Source organism: Canis lupus, chromosome 22, assembly GCF_011100685.1.
Source record: "Canis lupus familiaris isolate Mischka breed German Shepherd chromosome 22, alternate assembly UU_Cfam_GSD_1.0, whole genome shotgun sequence".
Taxonomy (NCBI): Eukaryota; Metazoa; Chordata; class Mammalia; order Carnivora; family Canidae; genus Canis; species Canis lupus.
Window position 1 is genome coordinate 59,414,347 of NC_049243.1, and position 20,372 is coordinate 59,434,718.

Sequence of the window (20,372 nt, forward strand, 5' to 3'; positions counted from 1 at the left end):
AAATCTGTCCTAAGACCTTGTGAATCCCCAAATTTAGAAATACAGTAATAGAGCATCTTTCAAAAGGCACAATAACGTTAAACATTGACATGGCCTCTCCAAACTCTCTTGAGAGTTGGTTACTAAGAACATACAGACACAAGCAAGCTCACTTCAGTTAGTCATTGCCAGCGAGTGGGTGGGGTTGTGCTTCTGTGTCCTGAGGGCTGAGGGTTGTGGGGCCAGGGGAAGGGGGTTTGGAATTGGGCCCTACAGCAGCGAGGCCAGGCTCTTCCTTCCTCTCCTTTCCCGGGGGCTCACATCCTGTCCTAACATCTGGTTTTTGAAAATGTGAGTACAGTTGAATAGACTGGGTTGGGAAGAAACGGGCAGGGGTGATTTATTTCCTTGTGTATGGGGCCCCGATGTGGTGAGGGCGGAGGAGGGTGGGTATTTGCTACTGTCTTGTTACTGTCTCAGGGACATGCTCAAGACCAAACCAGGGTAAAGTTTTTATAAGTTGGTTTTTGTTTATGATGATTTTTCATCATAATTAAATCTCTAAGAAAATATTACATTTCTTCTGTAAATCAGTTATTTATTTTTAAAGGACTCAGTTACCTAAAATATGAAACCTACCAAAATTTGTGCGGTGAAAGTTGCAACTCTTTTGTAAAATCGGTGATACTAAGTGTTCCTTGAATCAAGGGTGGTGGTAATAAAGTGAGTTTCTATGTGTCTACAAGGTAATGAAGCCAGTGGAGCTTTGTTTTGCTTTGCTATAACGGCTGACAGTTCAGGGATTGTCTGTGTGGCTGGCCTGATGTCCTCCTGTGTGGCCCCATTGTTTGACTGGACGAGGCTCCACGCCTCATGCCTGAGGGGGAGCTGGTGCTGGCTGAGCCCTGCCACTCTTCACGGCCGGGGAGCACAGGCTGCTCTTGCTGTGAAACCTGCACACGTTCTCTGGGGCCAGCCTTTGTGTGATGGAGCTCTGCAGCCCGGCTGGGGAGTCACATGGGGTCCTGCAGCAGCCAGAGCGTGCACAAGTCCAGAAGGGGGAGACAGGTGCTGATGAGTTGGGGGGGGGGGGCTGGAGGGGGAGGAGGGGGTTGGTGCGTGCGGCTCCTGGCATCAGCAGGACGGACTCAGCCAAGTCTGGTTGAGTGTTGGTGGAAAAACTAAGTGTAACTTGGATCGTTAGAATGGGAGAGTTAATACAACTTGTCTTTAGCACTTAACTTGAAAAGCATGTTTGTGACTACTAGTTGAGATTAACCAGTTTAACTGCCTTAATGTAGCTTTTTGGTAGAGGATTCTTTGGCATTGTTTCTGGTACATTCTTACGGAAGGCTTTTATGTGTGCATACTATTATGCTTAATGCTGTGATGGAGGAAATGCCATTTTATCCTCCACTCATTCTACTGATGTTTTCTTGTACTTATTTCCTCTCATTTTATAAAAGGTGCATGGGTTTTCAAGCATGCTCTAATAAGCAGCACTGCTAATAGTTCGTAATATTTGTAACCATAATATTCGTTAACACCTGAAATCCGTTTAATCGAACATTGAAGACTTTCCGTCTTCATCTGTGGCAGATTTAATTTTTGATTTTTTTTTTCTCAGTTCAAGGACTATTATACTTGGCTTCATGTTACTTTTAAAGGATAAGATCCTGTTTAATGTATAATTTTCTGGTATAGTGGCTGGTGTCATAGTATGTTCTCTGTCCACCATTTCTTTGACATTTGTGTCCAGTAACCGTTTCTTCGAAGGGAGACATTGTAATCCTGGGACCAGCACCCAGATTTTCCCACAAAGGAATGAACTCCCGGAGCGGCCCCTCCGCCCTCTGGCTCGCTCCCCGACTGTGGCATGAATAGCCTCATTCAGGGGCGAAACCAGAGCTGTGTCACAGTGAAAGCGATGGATTCTCTTCATCTGAGATAGCGTAGTGTGTAAGTTTGCTTGTGAAGGACTGTGCTCTTCTCAGAGTACACAGAACACACAGTGAGCAGACCAAGAATCCATGTTGTACCCGTGTTACTGATGTTGAAATCTGAATTTAGCTTAACAGTTTTTCTTAAATGTTTAAGCATGCTTGTTTTAATGATCACACTGGGGAGAGGACGGAGTGTGTGTGTTTGTGTTTTGTACAACTCTGCGTGGTGGAGGATGGTTGATTTTTGGAGGACAAGTAGCACATCATAGTGCATGTTGTGGGTGTTTAGAAAATCTGTGGGGCATGGTCTTCTGGTTAAAGGCAGTGCTGGTGTGCTGACAGGAGGAAGGTGGTTGAGGAAGGTGTTTGTGTTCCTTCTTTACTTTGGGACGCATGAGAGCCCAGATGCCTGTCCTCAGCCTGGCAACAAGAGGGAGCTGTGAGGGGCTGTGCACCATCAGATCTAGGTGCCCATGGCACATGCGGGCTCTGCTTATGAAACTTATGGAGGAAAAGACTGAAGCAGAGTGGGTGAGAGGAATAGTTTTGGTGAGGATGACCACACATGGATGAGACACATGGCACTGCTACAGGTAGAGCACCTCCCTGGGTGCTGGGGGTGTAGTGTGGGCTACTTTGATGGTGGTTCTGCTGCCTGCCATTGCATCTGGGCCCCACCGGCTCTGCCTGTGGTTGGTTGTTGGTGCCGCCCCGCCCCGGGAGGGGCCTCTGCTCTTGGCCATTGCTGATGGAAAGAGGCTTATTTTTTAGTTTAGCTGGTTTGTACTTTTTATCTTTTTAGGAGCTGTAAACGGATTTTTACGGAATTTGCTGTACTAAAATAGGGTATCAGGAAACCTTTTAAGGTTGATTTATCACTATTTCCTTAAACTAGTGGCTATTTAAGGGTTTTATACTGGTGGACTTTTAATTTTTAACAAATGCACGTATGATGATCTGAAACCATTGTTCTCTAATGAAAATGATTTACATTTGCTAGGCTCAATCTAAAGAGTAAACCTGATTTTTTTAAATTGAAATATACTTTGCCTATGTTAGAACACTTGGATTTTAAGGGTACAGTTCAGTGAGTTGTGAAAAGTGTGTTTATAACAACTACTCAAATTACCGTATAGACCATGTGTTTCACTCTCAAAATTTAGGGCCCTTTCCCATTGTCACTGCATACCTATCTTCTGCTTTCTGCCCTCCTGGATTAGTTTTGCATATTCTTGGACGTAACTATAGATGGGGCAGGCATGTCGTCATGTCCTTTCTGTGAATGGCTGGCTTTTTATGTACGACACAATGTTAGAGATTGATCTGTGTGTGCCTGCTGTTGGGATTACCAGTGGTTCCTCCTTTGTATCTGAACAGACTGGGCATTACTTTTATGGCGATGGAATTCATCCTAACCTTGTTCTAGGTATTCCCTTTGTCGCCTGTGCTTGGTGGTAAGAAGTCAGTTGTGTGGCTGTAAGAATCCATTGCATGGGTTTTCAGAGTTAATAGGGATATTGAATGCATCGGTATTATGTAGAAGCAACATGAATTTGGACAGTGATGAACTTCCTAAAGCTCCTAATCTTAATGGCGAATAATGCTATTCATTGTTTGTTGTAGGTGCTACAGAATATTTTGGAAACAGAAAATGAATATTCTAAAGAACTTCAGACTGTGCTTTCAACCTATCTACGGCCTTTGCAGACCAGTGAGAAGTAAGTTGAATGATAAATTGTGTTAATGGCAACATGGTCAACACCTAGGCTGTTTGCTCAGGTTTTCCAAGAATAGAGGATGAAATGCTGGAACAGAATCCGGTGTAACAATTTGTTTTAGATGCAAGGTTTTTTAGTAGGTGGAGCCTCTAATTGGGCAATGGGGTGGTAGAGGAGAGTGAAACTACGTGCTTTTACTATTATTTTTCTTGGTTCTAGGTTAAGTTCAGCAAACACTTCATATTTAATGGGAAATCTAGAAGAAATATGTTCTTTCCAGCAAATGCTTGTACAGTCTTTAGAAGAATGCACCAAGTAAGTAAGATACTAAAAATTTGCAAACTTCAGGTTAGTACAACTGGTATTTAAAGAAACAAATGTATTGTAATTTTAGAATTTACCTTTTTAATGGAAAAACTGCTATTTTGATTCTTTTTGGTGTATCAGCTTTTATAGTAAAAGTTGTGTACTTGTCCAGTGTTTAATAGTTGGGGTCTTTGGGGTAGGGATCTCCTTCTTCTGTAGAGAAAGGAGAGGGGCTTGCCAGGAGTAGGAAATTTTAAGGTGTTGGGCGGGGGTGTAGGGGATATGAAGATGGTGTGCAGGTGGGCTCTTTGTGCACGTGGTGGTGGCTCTCCACAAGTGGAGGGATTGTGAAGCACTATGTCTATAATGTGCTACTGTGATGTTTCGTGCTTGCTTTTGCCTTTTCCATGGGAGTTTTTGGGAAGTGAGGAGGTGTGTTCTCAATGATTGGCTATGCCCTTGACTTGTGTGTGTGTGTGACTATTTTGTTCTTGGTTACCATCAGACCTACTGAAGGTATCCTGGGTATCCTAATGCACACAAAAACTTGCTAGGCAGTAGGCCCCCAGGTGATACTGGATGTTTATTTTACCTGTTGGACTTGATGCGGGAAGGGGATACTTCTTATTTTTAAATTCTATTTCTGTACTCAATGGAACCAGAAAACTTTTTCTCTTGGAATCTGGTTGGTCTCTGGTTTTTCCTTTCTGTAGCTTTTTTGTCTTTCTCAGTCTCGGAAGTGGTGAGGGCTGTTGGGTCCTCTGTGCCCCAGGCTGATGGCTGGCTGTGCTCAAAGCAGGTTCAGGGTTTCCTCCAGGTACTTTATACCAGAAGGAAAGCTGAAGGACATAGGAAGTACTGGCTTTCAAACAAATTTACATTACGTTTCCTTTTGTGGCATTTTTGGTTTGTATAAAGTGGCATTAATTACAGGGTCATGAAAATAATCATTTGAAAATTACCTTCTTTTTGGTGAATGTAGCTCATTTGCCAGCAATGTGGGATCATTGCAAGAGGCCAGCCTCAGCATGCATGAAGTGGTGCATGCATAGTGGCTATGAACAACGTGGACTAAATAAATTAGTATTTACATAGTACATTTGCAGCACCTCTTAGGAGCCTCCCCTCAGGCTTGTCCGTACTGCAGATGTATGGATGTGAAACCTGAAATCCAGGGCGGGCACCCAGCGACTGAGAGTCCAAAATCTTGTCAGGCTTCAGGCCTTGGCATCGTCTCAGACTTCGATATGACTTATGTATTGTTTCGGTGAAGTTCCTCAAGGGCACAGTGTGTCGGGGTTAGATATTGGGTTTTTCTGTGGTGGAACGGGAGATTTGAGATTTGATTTTCTTATTAACCATTCCCCTTATCTTTTACCATGAATATTCTGAAAGTTGACAGATTGCTACAGAACTCAGGTGCATAGTCCTAAGATTTACCCTAAACATCCCAGCAGTTTGGGTTGAACCAAACTCTGTGGTTCAACCCAAGAGGCCTTGGGGCCTCTTTGCTCAACGTGGCCCAGCCTTGGCCACCCTTGGCCCCAGAGTGTAGAGAACTGTGTCTTTTCCTCCTCCAAATGCCAGTGTCTGCAGAATCTTCCTCTCTGGCCCTCTGCTGCCTTTAGACAGTTGGTTTTATCTTTTGTCCAAAGTTCGTGTACCTGCAGGAGAGTCCATTTGATAGGAATAATGTGGTTGTAACCCATGTGATAGAACTCAGCTCGAGGGCGTGGCCTCGAGCTTGGAGCCTGATGTGTCACCAAGGTAGGACCATTCATTCATCCATCATCTATTACTGTTCTGCTTCCATAGTTGGTGCTGACGTCTCCCTTTCGGTTCTGATGTCTGTTGGAGGCTCAGCAGCTGTCGTGGCCAGGCTTTGAGAAGGGAGGAAAGGGGTCTGTGGGTGGGCTTGGTCCAGCTTTGTGCCTAAAAGGAAGGAGGGCTGTAGTGGTTTTGCTGTGCACCGATGCGTATGTGTCTGTCTCTGTGCTGCTTCAGTAGCAGACCTCACCAGCCAAGTGATGACATTCATAATTCTCCTTTTATAGAAAACTGAAGGGTTCATGATCTCTGTCTCAACTGCCTGAAGCCTCAGTTTGTGGGTCATGGCAGCCGGATACTGGAGAAGAGGAAGGGGGTCTGTGTGCTGCTTTATAGCAGAGGAGCTCTCGGGGTAGGGACTTCTCCCTGCTGGGTTGCTGCTCTGAGCACTTACATTCTGGCATTTGTATCTTTTGTTTTCATAGACACAGTATTCAAGGAGGTCTTTCAAATTTTCTGGGTTTGTTATTTGGCAATTTCCCTTCTGTCTATAAAATTCAGAATGATTTCCCTTGTGTTGCATGTCTCTAGGTTGCCAGAAGCTCAGCAGAGAGTTGGAGGATGCTTTTTAAATCTGATGCCACAAATGAAAACCTTATACCTTGCATATTGTGCCAACCACCCATCTGCAGTGAATGTTCTCACAGAGCACAGGTACGCTCCTTCAGACACTCTTACCTTTGGGGAAAGGACCCCTTGGGGTCTTCTGTGGGTCAGCTTGTTCTGGGCACATGTTACATGAGACACAATGGTGATAGCCACTTGTTTGTCCGATGGTTATTATGTTTTTAATCACCTCTTCAGCTGAGTGCCTGAGAAGCACTGGTAAGGGGCCTCTCAGGTGCTAAGTAGCATTTTTGGAGTAGAAAGGGTTTTTGAGGTTTTCCTTCTGCTCGGAGCCCTTGGGACAGTGGATTGGAGATGCTGGTAGGATTCCGGAATGTAGCTGTGAAGTAAATCCAGGCTGTCAGAATCCTGTTTCTTTGGAGTTTGTGAACTGGAAGCACAGGGGTGAAATTAGATTTTCTGTAAGAGGAACATGTTTCATTTAAAAGTAGGGCTAGGTATTATAGCTTAAAAGTTTAAATTGGAGATGGTAGCTTCAGCTTTTCAACCTGAAACAGAATTAAAACAAGTGACACAGAATGCACAGGTTTCCTGCTGGTTTGGTGAGAGCCTGCAATCCTGTCGCTGGTGAGTGCTGCTCAGTAGAGGGCAGGGGGTCCATGTCTGCTGACAGAGGCACCACGTTTTACTGAGTGTGCTAGAAAAATTTTCATGGTTACTTTTTTAAAACAACAGTTAAAAATTTTTTTGAACCATAAATGAGAAAAATCCTTTTAGTAGCATTAAGAATAAGTTATAATTAAATATTTAAGTGTTTCACTTAAGACTTAAAAATTCTTGGTAAGCAAGCATGGCTGAGCTATTTATAAATTGAGCTGAGGCTCAAGTGTAGTGTCCCTCATACACTTGGCCGGTCGCTGGGGTTGCGGAGAGGGGGCCTCTGGCTCATTTTGACCTGGGTTGAGCCCCAACTGTGCCCTTGACTGGTGAGTCTGGGGTAAGTCCTCTGCTTCTCTGAAAGTGCTGATCAATGGGGTTGTTGTAAGCATTAAACAAAACGTGTGTGAGTGGACAGGGATTGAGTGGGTGTGGCAGGGGCTCCAGTGTGAATGTTTTTGGTGGTCTTCTCTCTCCCCCCTGCCCTGAGAGTCCCTGTGCGCTCATGTTGCTCAGCATGCTGAAATGTGGGGGTCTCTGCATAAGAAAGTCTCTCCAGGCCTAAAATGAGGCAGCCTCTGCTGAGTGACAGAAGGAAAGGGAGGTCAGGATATATATGATGTCCACAGAAATGGAACCCAAAGGACCCCAGGCCCCCCTCCTCTTAACTCTTCCTCCTCGCCTTTCTGGGAGGACGGCTATGTTCGCACATACCTTTCTAAAACCATGAAGCGTGTGTCCCATCATGCCCTGCCATCTACTCCTGGACATTAGAATTTCCACAAAAGTTGAATGCAAGGATTACATTTGTATTTCTGAGAATTCTGCAGGAATCAGTGATGTAGCAAGGAGGGGTGGGAGATAAAGCAAATAGGATGTTAGGGTAAAATGGTCTTTTAAAATTTTCCTTCTCTTTCCCTTTTGGGGGTGGGGGTTAATCCTCTAGGATCGGACAGGAAGTCTAGAATGTGTGCAGTGGGCAGTTTGGGGGACTGATTCTAACCAGATATTTTTCCCCATGGAAGTGAGGATCTGTCATGAAGATGGCATTTATAGTGATTCAGACTGTTTACAAAAATGTTCAGACTATGAAGGGAGATCCTTGCGCATATGTGATGTTTATCCCCTCTTCTGTACTGTTACTTCAGTGATTGTGTCCTCGCTGAAATGTAAGTGCAACGTTTTCCCCAAAATAACAAGGAAGGAATACAGACAAGTTTGAGTTGGGGAAACTCTGTGCCGCCTCCGTGTGGCATGTCCGTGGGGTGGGTGGATTAGGTCCTGCTCTGGAAGGGTGAGCTATGAGAGAGGATGCTGTGCCGGCAGGCAGGCGCCAGCTGTGGCAGGATGCTCTGCCTGTGTGCCCTCCTGAGGTCCCTGGGCAGCCGGAGACCCCACCCTACCCACTCGTCAGACCCTGCTCCCGAAGCGTAAGTTGGTGAATTGAGACAGGGTTGCAGTTGGCTGGTAGCCTCTGTTAACGTTCACCACGTTTTATTCTGGTATCTTAACCTGTAACCTTGTCCCAGCTTCCCTACATTTGTGGGAGTGTTAAAGCTGCCACGCCTATGGGTTGATTAACCCTACTTTTGTGCTTGAGTATACTTTTTAAGGATTGATTCAAGTGTACTGATTTGAAGTTTTAAAAGGCTTTATTTGCAATTGTGTTTAAATTCTGAATTTGAATCTTGGGAATGAACAGGATAGGACTGCCTGTTGTGTAGAATCAGAACTGAGAGACTCTTTTTGCATTTTCTTGATGGTAGACCTAGGTTCATGGCTGCCTATTTTGAATGAGTTATGTGTTTGATAGTCTGTAAAATGAGTTTTGTGTTTTCCCCAGCACTGTAATTGTTGCTTTTTGCTTGGCTATGTGGTGGTTCTCTGTATGAGTGTCCTTTTGTTGTAGCCCATGGTGTCATTTCAGTAACTATAGAGGAGACAAGCTGTATGAAGCTGCTAGCATAAGTAGAAATTAAGCTGAAAGAGCCTTTGTTTTATCAAAATAGCTGTAACCCAGCTGTTTTTTTTTTTGTACTAAATTTAAAACCGTAAAATGAAATATGATCGATAAAGACTGAACTGTGTGCATGTCCTGGCATTCTGAGATCATGGATATTAAAAGAAGTTACTTTTGTTTGCAGAAATGTCACTTGAAATTCTTAGTTTTAGGGTGTTTCTGGAGGGGGCAAGGGGTAGAACTTGATTTGTTCTTTTTCTCTGCCATTACTACAGTTAGGAAATTTCATGTCCAGGAATATGAAAAATGACCATTGTAAGTGGACGTTCCTGTGGTTTTTCTCGTGGTAGGAAAGGTTCCTCGTGGATCATATTTGAGTCCCATAAAGTTTTGCTGCTATGGGACTGTGTTTAATCAGTTGTTCAGCACTTAGAGAAGTGCTAACTTATGCATTTCTCCTCCTTAAATCTGTCCTTTCACTCCACTGCTTTAGGGATACATAGGGTAGTTGGAAGGGTAGTTGGAAGAGATGGGCACTTGAGGAAGGTGTGAGGGGCAGGCACTGTGTGTGAGACACACAAAGGAGTACAGCACCAGTCGGAGAGGCCATACCAGCACTCGAGTCCATGGTGAGCTCTAGGGTCCTTCTCAGGTTCAGCTACCCTACTAGCAAGGAGGATGGGGGCCTCCCCCTGTGCATAGTAAGGACCACCTGCATGGCAGGCTTGGGTGATGTGCTGGGGATTATGTGCAGAAGCTTCTCAGATGCCCAGCAGAGTGCTTGTCTAAAATTGGATCATCCCTTTCCCTTCATCCTTCCTGATGCATTCTCTAGTCTGCAGCTTTCACTTTTACAGCTGAGCAGAATGGAGTGGCTGGGAGAAAGTCTGCCTGGGAGCACTCCTCAGTTACCCACCCCCTCTCTGTGGAGAGAAGTTGATGTTGAAGAAAGAAAGCATAATGGTGATAAAATGTGTAACTCTGCAAACAGGTGCTCCCAGGTGCTGCTCCTGGTCCTTAGATCCCCACAGGCTCATGGGTAGACACGAGACCGATGTGCGGTGATGTCGTGAAACACCGCTGTGCTGGGCTTCAGTAAGTGCAGTTGGGGGGTTGTCCAGAGAAAAGCAGTCTCTGAAAGCACAAAGTTCGATACACAAGGGCGCACAGTGTCTTGTACACACACACTCATCCACCTGTATCACCACGCAGGGTTGAAATCATGAAGCTGGATTTGTACAGAAATGAGAAAATGTTGTGTGTGATAATATTTTATAACTAGGATTATTTGAAATCTTCTCTTTTTTTATGATTTGCTTTGGCTTTGACAATATTTCCAAAAAGTGTGTATATATAAATTTATTTAAAAGGTTTAAGAAGCGTAGATGTTAGTGTAGATGGGTATGTAGGCAGGTGGGTGACAGGTACTGTTAACCATGTTAGTACTGTATTGTTTATGTAGCCAGGCACGTGTTCTGGTTTCCAGCACAGTGCCCCTGACTTAACCGGGCCACCTAGTTTTTATAAGGCTGACTTCAGGTAGAAGTAGCTGTCTAAAGAGGTGTGCTTGAGTGTAAGACTAGTTTCATGATGATCTCTTTGTCCTTAACCTGAAGTTTGAAACATTTTATTTCTGAGTTGGTTTAGTTAAGTGAACTGCTTTCCCGTGAATGTGTTCGCAATGGATGTGAGATCAGTCGCAGTTGGGTAAATATGCCAACCTCCATATTTGTCCTCACATTTCCATGTGAAGTCCTTTTAGTGGCACTGTAGGGAGAGGTTGTGCTCAGTACTTTTGAACAAGCAGTTTCAATGGGTATCCATTTTCATCAGGAGCCCTTAGAGTGGCTGGTGCTCCCAAGAAGCTTGGGCAGTGGGTAGGTGTAGCTGAGTGGGAGGTGGGGGTGCCAGAGTAGGGGAGGCAGTGGCTGGGTCCCTGAGGTCAGATCAGGTAACCTGCACTGAGGACTGATGTGCTCAGTTATTCTTCAGGATTTTCAGTTTTTGGCTTCACTTAGAGTTCTTCCCAGGGGGTGACCTGAATTAGTGTCTCCTCTTCCCCCAGCCTCTCTGTCCCTCATTACCCCATGCCTGGAATGCTATAAGAGCCAACCGTGAGGAACACAGGCGTGGTTCAGTTCCTAGCCTGGACCCCGAATGTCCACAGATGCAGAGGGTTGGTCCCTGGCATGAGTCCCAATGCGTCTATTGCTGCCCTGCCCTTCACTCCTGGCCTACCTCGGTCATTCCAGACACTGGCTGTTGAATCAGAGCACTCAGGCAGAGCTGGTGTGCAAGATAGTGGAGAACATGGCTAACTGTGGAAGTTAGATGAGAAATAGGCTGAAGGTGACAGAAGTGTGGAAAATATGCAGGCGTGGCTTTCAGCTTCTCTGATTTTGAAGTATATGCTTAGGTCCCCATCTGCAGATGTGGGTGATGTTCTTTATATATTGTGAGGCTGAAGTGAAGTGATGTGACATTGCTTTTGAAATTTGAAAGCCTAAGTGGGTCAGCTAGTTCATTGTGCCAACTCGGGCTTCTCCTCACACAGAGTACTTTAGGGGCTGGTGGGTGTGCTGGTGGACACATAGAGTGTTACTGCAGCTCTGAAGCATCTTGTACCTTTTCCTCCCTCCCTCTACCTCAAGGTACCCAGATAATCAAAATCTGTTCTAGCCTGAAGAATGCTTGCTGAAATATGGACACTCTTGTATGAACTAGACTTGCCGAAGTGGCCTTTTGTGAATGGAATGAGTGGTTTCGGTTATGCAAGGCTGTTGTTACTCATAACCAGGGCAGTAATGGCATGAACCTTCTGGGGTTCTCCCCTTTGGTGTTTCAATGTAGCCAGTACCTGTTTGGCTCTAAGTGTAAAGTGGTAGACCCTGTTACATTTCACAACCTGGTGCTGCTGGTGGGGAGACTGTCGTCCACTGCTTCCATGCTTGCTCTAACTGCTGCGCCGTCTGCTCTTTCCACATGGCCACCGGCTGCTCAGCGAGCAGCTGGGAGAGTTCATGGAGGCCAGAGGTGCCAGCAGCCCAGGGATCCTGGTGCTGACCACCGGCCTCAGCAGACCGTTCATGCGCCTGGACAAGTACCCCACGCTGCTCAAGGAGCTGGAGAGACACATGGAGGTACTGTGTGCCGTGTGCCTGCCACTCGGAATCCATTAGCACCGTCAGAAACTCTCAGTTCATTTCAGAGACCAGAACCAACCAAGTACTTTGCAAGGGTTTTTGACTTGATGGATTTTCAAAACGATTTTGTGAAATACCAGGTTTCCTCCTTAGCTCTATAAAAAACGTGTCCTTCATCTTCTCTGTCACCCACTGCTGCTGTTAGAAGATTTCCAAAAGCTGGAAAATATTCAGTTTAATTTTTCTTAAACGATTTTATTTATTCATGAGAGACATGGAGAGAGGCAGAGACACAGGCAGAGAAAGAAGCAGGCTCCATGCAGGGAGTCCGATGTGGGACTCGATCTTGGGATTCCAGGATCACGCCCTGGGCCGAAGGGAGGTGCCCAACCGCTGAGCCACCCGGGTGTCCCGATTCACTTCAATTTTAAGTAGCATTGAGTGAGGGTTCCCTGTTTAGGACCCTTATTTATGGGTAGGCGGTAACCTTTTCAGCAGTAACCGTGATAGAATCCATCCATTCCTGATCTGGGTTTGTCTTACTGTTGGGGAACAGGCTACAGGCCTGGCAGAGGCTTCTGTCCAGGGTGCTCTCTGGGTAAGAGTTGGTGAACCTTCCCTGTGAAGGGTACACCCCATGGCCTCCTGCCCCGCTGCCCACTTCTGCTCTCTCGGTGCTGGAGCAGCAGAGGTCCTGTGGGAGGCCGGATGGGGGTCGGGGTGCAGGCTCCTGCCTTGGGCTTTTCCCCCAAAGTCCAGTGGCTCTGTCAGAATAAGAATGGCGCTTTCTTGCTAAGGAAAATAAGACCTGTTGTGGGTTGAAAAGTATTGGGGAAGTTTCAAGCTAGTGTGTAGAGTGCTTTTTGAAGAAGGAAAAAACTTTACGTTATAAGAGCTAATAGTGTTTCTTCTGTCAAAGGATTATCATCCAGATAGACAAGATATTCAGAAATCCATGACTGCCTTCAAAAATCTCTCAGTAAGTGATTATATATTATGGCTTTGCCCTTCTGACATCATTATGACAAGGGAATGTAGAAAAATTTTTATCACCTAAGAAAGTCCAATGATAAATTGAGAGAATTTGGGTATACTAAAAAATAAACATGGTAGCTTATTTACCATGATGGTAAATTTCGCATGCTTTCCTGGGCTGTGTAGACCAGGAAAAATAAACTTGATGCTATAGTTACTTATAAAGGTCCTCCTGCAAGGGTAGGGTCTTTGGCGAGTTACAGGATGGAGTCCCACTCTGTCCCCTTGCCACCATGTCCCCAGTGTTTCTGAAATGTGCCTGACTTACAGCACAGGCAGCACCTACTCTTGGCCCCTGCTTCTTTGCACTAGCAGAGACCAGTAACACTAGAAATACCTTCTTGTCCAGTCTGCATTTTTTCTTCTAAGAGCAGCAAGATCTGCTGTATCATTCTACAGTAATGTTTCTGACACCAAAGCTGCCATGCATTTTGCCCCTCTTAATTCTGTGTTCGTGAGCTCATCGTATCCTCGTTCAACAGACCGACCACCTGTCTTAAACAAAGTAATATGGTCAGTACTTCAGGTTCTGGAAGTTTCTGTGTCTTCTAACAGTGATTTCTGTGTCTCAGGCCCAGTGTCAAGAAGTACGGAAAAGGAAGGAACTGGAATTGCAGATACTGACGGAAGCCATCCGGAGCTGGGAGGGAGATGACATTACGACCCTGGGCAGCGTTGTTTACATGTCCCAGGTCATGGTTCAGTGCGCTGGAAGTGAGGTACACAGGGCCAGAGCGCTATGGCGAGGTGTTCCGCTCTGCAGCGTGGGTGGGAACAGAACAGAGTGGAGGGACAGGGTGGCTGCTGGACTGCTGGTGGTCCTGTTCTGGTCTCCAAATTGTTTTTCCTGAAACAATGGAGAATGTCTTGGGGAAAGATGGACTTGAGAACTGAACATAATTTGTATTAAGTATATAATTTGTTTTATAAATACTTTCTCAGATGCCTCAGTGATAGTTAAGAATGTAAATACATTAGAATGTTTATGCTTTTATGATCATGTTAATAAGAGATTTTAAAGGAGCGTCAGATTTATTCGGATTCCTGTATCCTAATTTGTTTTCTACCTTTTGTCCTTGTGTGAAATTAAAGTGGCTTCTGCTGTGTTAGTGAGGTGCAGCTCACGGTGGACCACTTGACCAGTTTATGTTGGCCAGGATGAGTGATGATCAACCTGTGTCAACCAAAAGGTGGTATCCACACAGGACCACTGTCAGAAGTTGTCTGCTGTAGAGCAGTCTGTATGTTCCCACCTGGCCTGGGCCTTCCTGCTGACACTGTCATTCTGGGAAGTCCATTCTACTTGTTCTGTCATCCCTCCTGGTTAGCAGTTGTGGAAATCCATTACCTGGTGGTTTTCATTTAAGGGAGAGATGAGAGCAGACTCTTGTATCACCACCCAAGGAAACCAGTTTGTTTTTCTGCACAGGAGTTCTGTTCACTGGCTCACCAAGCAAGCATCTCTTTTTGAGTTTTGTCCTACCTTTGTGTGTGTCAAAACAAACCAAGAACAGTAGTTAACATGATCAAAATATGCTAATGATCCATTTCCAACCATGAAACTCTTAGGACAGTAAGAAAGCCGAAACTAGTACCAGTTTGGGGATTGTAGGAAATCATGACTTTCTAGTTTACTCTGTTGACTGAGAAAGACCCAAGATATTTCTATGAACAGTCTTTTAATCATGTACTTTTAATTTTGGGGAAATATTTCTTTAGTTTTTAAGCAGCGTTTTCTTTATAATGGGAGATCTGTGAACCTTGAGTAGGTGTGCTCAAACAGTGGTTCCAAGCTGCAACTGGAAAGATGGTGGTGGGTCACACAGGTTTCTTGATGGTGGTGTGCCGCAGAGTCTGGGCTCCTAGGACTCCCCCGCTGCTGGTTGTGCACCCCCATGCATGGTGTACAGGAAGTGTTGTCACACAAGTTGGAAGTGCACAACTGGTTTTCAAAGCCCGTTGCATGTGGCTGGCTCTGGAGGACTCTGCGGAGGACCCTGCTTCTGGAACCCTTGGCATTTGCAGGACATGTGGAAATGGCCGCTCATGGAAAGGGCTCTGTGTTCCTTACGTTTCCGGGAATCTCTGTCCTTTGGTTGTGGTCTCTCTGGGACTTTTTTTTTTTTTTTTTTTTAAATAAAAACCTTTTTGAAGCAAGTGATTTTTAATAGAAATGCTTTTAAGTCTTTCATGTAAACTAGGTGAGGTTTAATAACATGGCTGAAACAACGCTGAATTGATGAATTGATGTATTGGGCTTTAAGGAAAGTGCCAGTAATTATTAATAGACCAAGGTTGATTTTTAGCATTATATCCTGTCATCCATCACCTTGAAAGGTCCACCTGTTCTCTATCACAACCCCCAAACTTATAAGGTTCTTCATTTTCTTTCAAACATAAAAAAAATTTAGACTAATTAAAAGGAGTTAATGGCAGAACTAAACTCCTTAACCAGATTTTTTTTTTTTTTTTAAAGCTGCTGTAGGGGCTACTTGTGCGTTTAAGATTATCATAAATTTTGTTTCCATTCACTTTAGCTGATAAAATTTGGTAGAAAAAAGGAAATATGGTACATATTTCCTATGATCTAATGTAAATAATTGTTCTCACATCTGTATCTTTTAAAAACAAGATGATTTGTTTGTTCTTTTACATTAGGAAAAGAACGAGAGATATCTTCTGCTCTTCCCAAATATTTTGCTAATGTTGTCTGCCAGTCCTAGGATGAGTGGTTTTATCTATCAGGTAAAATACATTTTAAATCTATATTTTATTGTTACTATGGATCTGAGGATCTTTCCCAGGCACGTTTTGGATGTTTGGGTGAAGTACTATGTGTCTCTATTTCCACACTGTTCCTTAGTTGATCATGTACATGTAGGTCCTGTGTTTCTATGTGACTCTTCAGAGTCTCGAGTTAATCTGAGCAAAATCAAGAGGAGACCAGTGACATTGTAGGGCTGCCTTCTAAGGACACTGGCTGCTCGAGCTGCAAAGCAGCCATGTTACCACCTGCAGTCCTGTCTGATTGCTGCCACTTTGCCCCGTGGTGTGGTGAGCTGGGCTAGTGGGAGTGCATGGGCCCTAAGGCCCCAGAGGTGGCCTGGTGCTGCCGGAGACTGGCCAGGGTCGGGTGACACAACTATTAGCAAGTCATCACTTAACCTTAGTTTTAGTCATTTTGCTGACACTTTGAGAAGATAAGTGAGCTGGTTTAAGAAGAAAATGTAAAGGGGGAGATGTTTTCTCTACAGAAATTTAAAATGAGCTATTAAGTAGCTTGTTTTCTCTGACTAGTAGGTACTTCTGGCAGGGCTTCAGTGCCTTTTTCTGTGTAGTCACAGGAGGTCAGGTGTCCCTGTAGCTCATCGCTAGGCCTGGCCAGTTGTCAGGTCCTGTTTCACAAGACTCATTACTCTCTGTGAGTTTCTTCAAACATAGTCTATTGTCCTCCATCATCCTGGACATGAACGTGGGTGAACCCTGAGTCCAAGATATCCATGGCATGTTTGTGCCTCCACATAGTTTTTTGCCACCCAGAGAGGAAGAGTTGTTCTACACTTGTTCCAAAAAGAGCACTTAAAATTGATGAAGGTGGTGTGTGTAGGTAAACCCTGAAAGACAGTGTCTCTTAATTTGTAAGTGTGCTGCTGAGCAGGCATCTGGGTGAATTGGCACCTACTCAGATTCCCCCAAACTGGCAGCTCTGCCTTATTAGGTGGCCCCAGTGAACACTAAGCTGAGTCCTTCCTGCCAACCTATTCTGGCTTCATGTCTTGTGCCCCAAGAGGCTGAGAATGGGACCTGCTCAGACCTGAGGGAGCAGAGGTTGCCGTTTAGGGCAGACTCAGTCCCCTAGCAATGAGAAGGGTGCCCATGCCACGTTTGCTCTGGGTGTTGGCATTGACGTGTTGCTGGGGGCTCATGCCCCCAATGGGATCCACTTTTCTGTTCAGTGCAGAGTGTCCTGGGAAGGGTGTCTAAGTGATGTGACCCATGTGCTGTGTATTGTCATTCCCCATTTCTGGCTTTGGAATGTAGCAAAGCATTCATTCCTTCCAGGAATGTGCTGTCCACTGATGTCGGTGCTAGGTTAAACCTGGCACTGCACCTGCATTTTCTGTAGCACTCCCAAAGCTTTCATTACACTTCTGTGTGCCAGGATTCGTGGAGAGGAGCGTGCAGCGTACAGCCATTTTCAAGTATATCTGACCACAGAAATGGCAAGCACTGTTTAAGGTGCCACCTCGTGAACTTCCGGACAGGCTCTCTGCCTGCCTGGGCGGGGCGAGGAGACTGCCTTGTGTGCTGTGGGATGTTGGGCAGCACCTCTGATAGTCGAGAGTGCCCAGCCAGCCATGGCTTTGCTGGTGTCCGCTCTGGTGCCCCTGACCTTGCTGAGAGCTGCTGCTTTGGGAGCTGTGGAGTGGGTCTGCCTCCCTGACAAAGCACCAACAGACTTCTCATAAGGCCTCGGCCACCGTGTGTGGTGAGGAGTATATTTTGTTTTTTAGTCCAGTGCCACTGATGCTTCATTCGCCTCCCCATTCTGATGTCTGTCTGCTGACCTTTCCCATCCTGGTTCCCACCGTTCTCTGCATTCTCTGTGGTGCTCCATGTACCCGCTGACTTCTCTGGCGCACAACCAAGCGTGACTCCTGTCCGAGTCCTTGTGCTCTCACTTCTCGTTTTGCTTTCTGATGGGAAACTCCCTCGGAATTTCTTTGTGAGGCAGATCAGTGCCTCCTTTCCTTATGGCATCTGAAATAACTACTGTGGACTCTAGTTTTTTGTCCTAAATAGGCCATGTTCTTGTGTCCTGATGTTTGTGTTTAGAAGAATGCATCACATGGAATTTGTTTCATTCTGGTTGCTGCTCTGTACCTTAATGCTGGCTCCATTTTTTTTTATTATGATGTTATGATTTCTTATTTGATGTAGAGATTTTGTAATATACGTGCATATGGCACAACCAAAGAGCTTTTTTGGTTTACACAATTCCTCTGCCATTTCTAAAATCATTTAATACTTATTTTGATAATGGTACCTTCTTTACTAGAAAAGCACTAATTGTTTTTTTTGTGGGGGGGGGGTCTTTTTTAGGGAAAGCTACCAACGACAGGAATGACAATCACAAAGCTTGAGGACAGTGAAAATCATAGAAATGCATTTGAAATATCAGGTGATAGGCACAGACTTTGTGGATGCTATCTGTCACGGTGATGAGAGGCAGCTTACCATTTGTGTGCAGATTGTTGCTGGACTGTCCAGAGGGGCTGATGGTTAAGCGCTATTCATTTTTCCTCTGGGTGTGTATGTGCCTGTGTGTGCATTCTGCCTGCTTTCCCACTTCAGTGTGTTTCTTCTCGCTTCCAGGAAGCATGATTGAGCGGATCTTAGTGTCCTGCAACAACCAGCAGGACCTCCACGAGTGGGTGGACCATCTACAGAAGCAGACCAAGGTCACCTCTGTCGGCAACCCCACCATCAAGCCGCATTCTGTGCCGTCTCACACTGTAAGGACTCCTCCCGTACTTCTGCCTCCACACCAGAGGGTCAGCCTTTGGTTGGGTTGTCAGTGAGTGAGCAAGTACTGTGAAGCATGGGCAGTATCTGCACCAGGAGTACAAAATACATGCTTAGATTTGCCTGCGGATACTGGCGTGTCCGTGTGGCGCAGCTAATTGCCTCACAGTTCTTGCTCCTAAGCTGTGCTGCCCTGCTCGTGGTTTGCTGGCACTCAGCTTAGAAGGGGTCTAGGAGCCCAACTCATGGGGGTTTTCACCTAAAACATCAAGAGCCACCAATCCATTGATTTTTTCCCCCCTGAGACTCTTAATCATTGTTTTGATTGTAAGAAATCTGTTTATCTTCTACTTAGAAGAGCTCACCAGCTCTTTGACTTTTTATATTTTTAAACATTTCAGAGTATGTGAGCATGAAGTGTCTGTTGTAAACCTCTCTTTCAAAAAAAAAAAAAATAATAAAACCTCTCTTTCCTGGTGTTTTATGCTTAAGATACTGATATCAAGTTGTCACAACCTCCCTCATCTTTCTCACACAGTATTGAATTAGAACTCACAAGTGACCTGTGAGTGCACAGCATTTCTAGGTGGCAGGTTTTTCTCACATCCCTGTTAGATTGTCATGATCTTTATTTGGACTTTGTACCGTGTGATTCAGTTCTGCATTCATTATCCTTAGCATTCAAGTTTTTGCTCAGGAGGAGTGACAGTAATGTAACACTTTATTTATATATTTATTTTTTAAAAATTTTTATTCACAAGAGACACAGGCAGAGACATAGGCACATGGACAAGCAGACTCCCTCCAAGGAGCCCAACTCAGGACTTGATCCCAGGACCCCAGGATCATGATCTGAGCCAAAGGCAAACACTCAACCACTGAGCCACCCAGGCACCTCTTAAGTTTTTTTTTTTTTTAAATTAAAGATTTATATGAGAATGTGCACGTGCGTGAGTGGGGGGAGGGGCAGAGGAGAGAGAATCCTTAAGCAGACTCCCTGCTGAACATGGAGACCCATGCAGGGCTCAATCCCAGGACCCTGACATGATGACCTGAGCTGAAATGAAGAGTCAGACACTAAACTGACTCAGCCACCCAGGCTCCCTTGTAGCATAACATTCAAATCAGTTTTCTCTTACTTGGTTTCTCTTGACAGTTTGGAGGTTGGGACTACTTGTTTGCTTTAGCTAACATTTCATTTTGAATGGCTCTGCCATTTATAACTTTTTCATGCTTTAAAAAATACTAAAGATGCTTAGCTTACATGGAACTAAATTTATTCCAAAGATACTGTATGTACATGTGTATGTGTTGAAGAAAAATGGAAGTGCTGCTTCATATTGTCAGCAACACTTTGAAACCAAACCAACAGGATTTCATGCCAGGCAAAACTTTGTTCTCTGAACCCTGGCAGTGTTCTCACATATAAGGCTTTTGAAATGTTAAATATTCTTTTTAGGGCAGTTTCCTCTTTCAGGTATCCTGTATTATCCCTGTGATCTAGCTGTGTCCAGCTTGAATATTCTCATTTTAGCATAGACCATTATCTTTTAACAACTTTAAGGAGAAGTAAGTCCAGGTATTACTTACTTTGATGTTATTGCTGGAAGAGATCTTCATCATTTTCTCCTTTTGTAGTTTCAAAACTACATAGTTTCTCTTATGTAGTTTCAAAAAATTGTTATGTAGTGGCTGTATAGCATGTTACAGG

The 20,372-nt window shown here is 44.7% G+C and overlaps 1 protein-coding gene across 1 annotated transcript in view; it reads left to right on the forward strand.

The window, feature by feature from the left end:
• The window catches only part of ARHGEF7 (Rho guanine nucleotide exchange factor 7), a 126,448-nt gene that overhangs the window by 83,378 nt on the left and 22,698 nt on the right, over positions 1 to 20,372 (forward strand). Inside the window, 9 exon segments of the mRNA XM_038570061.1 lie at positions 3,546 to 3,640; positions 3,860 to 3,955; positions 6,305 to 6,427; positions 11,959 to 12,097; positions 13,020 to 13,079; positions 13,708 to 13,854; positions 15,794 to 15,880; positions 18,239 to 18,317; positions 18,512 to 18,651. Coding sequence (XP_038425989.1) covers positions 3,546 to 3,640; positions 3,860 to 3,955; positions 6,305 to 6,427; positions 11,959 to 12,097; positions 13,020 to 13,079; positions 13,708 to 13,854; positions 15,794 to 15,880; positions 18,239 to 18,317; positions 18,512 to 18,651 — 966 coding nt within the window.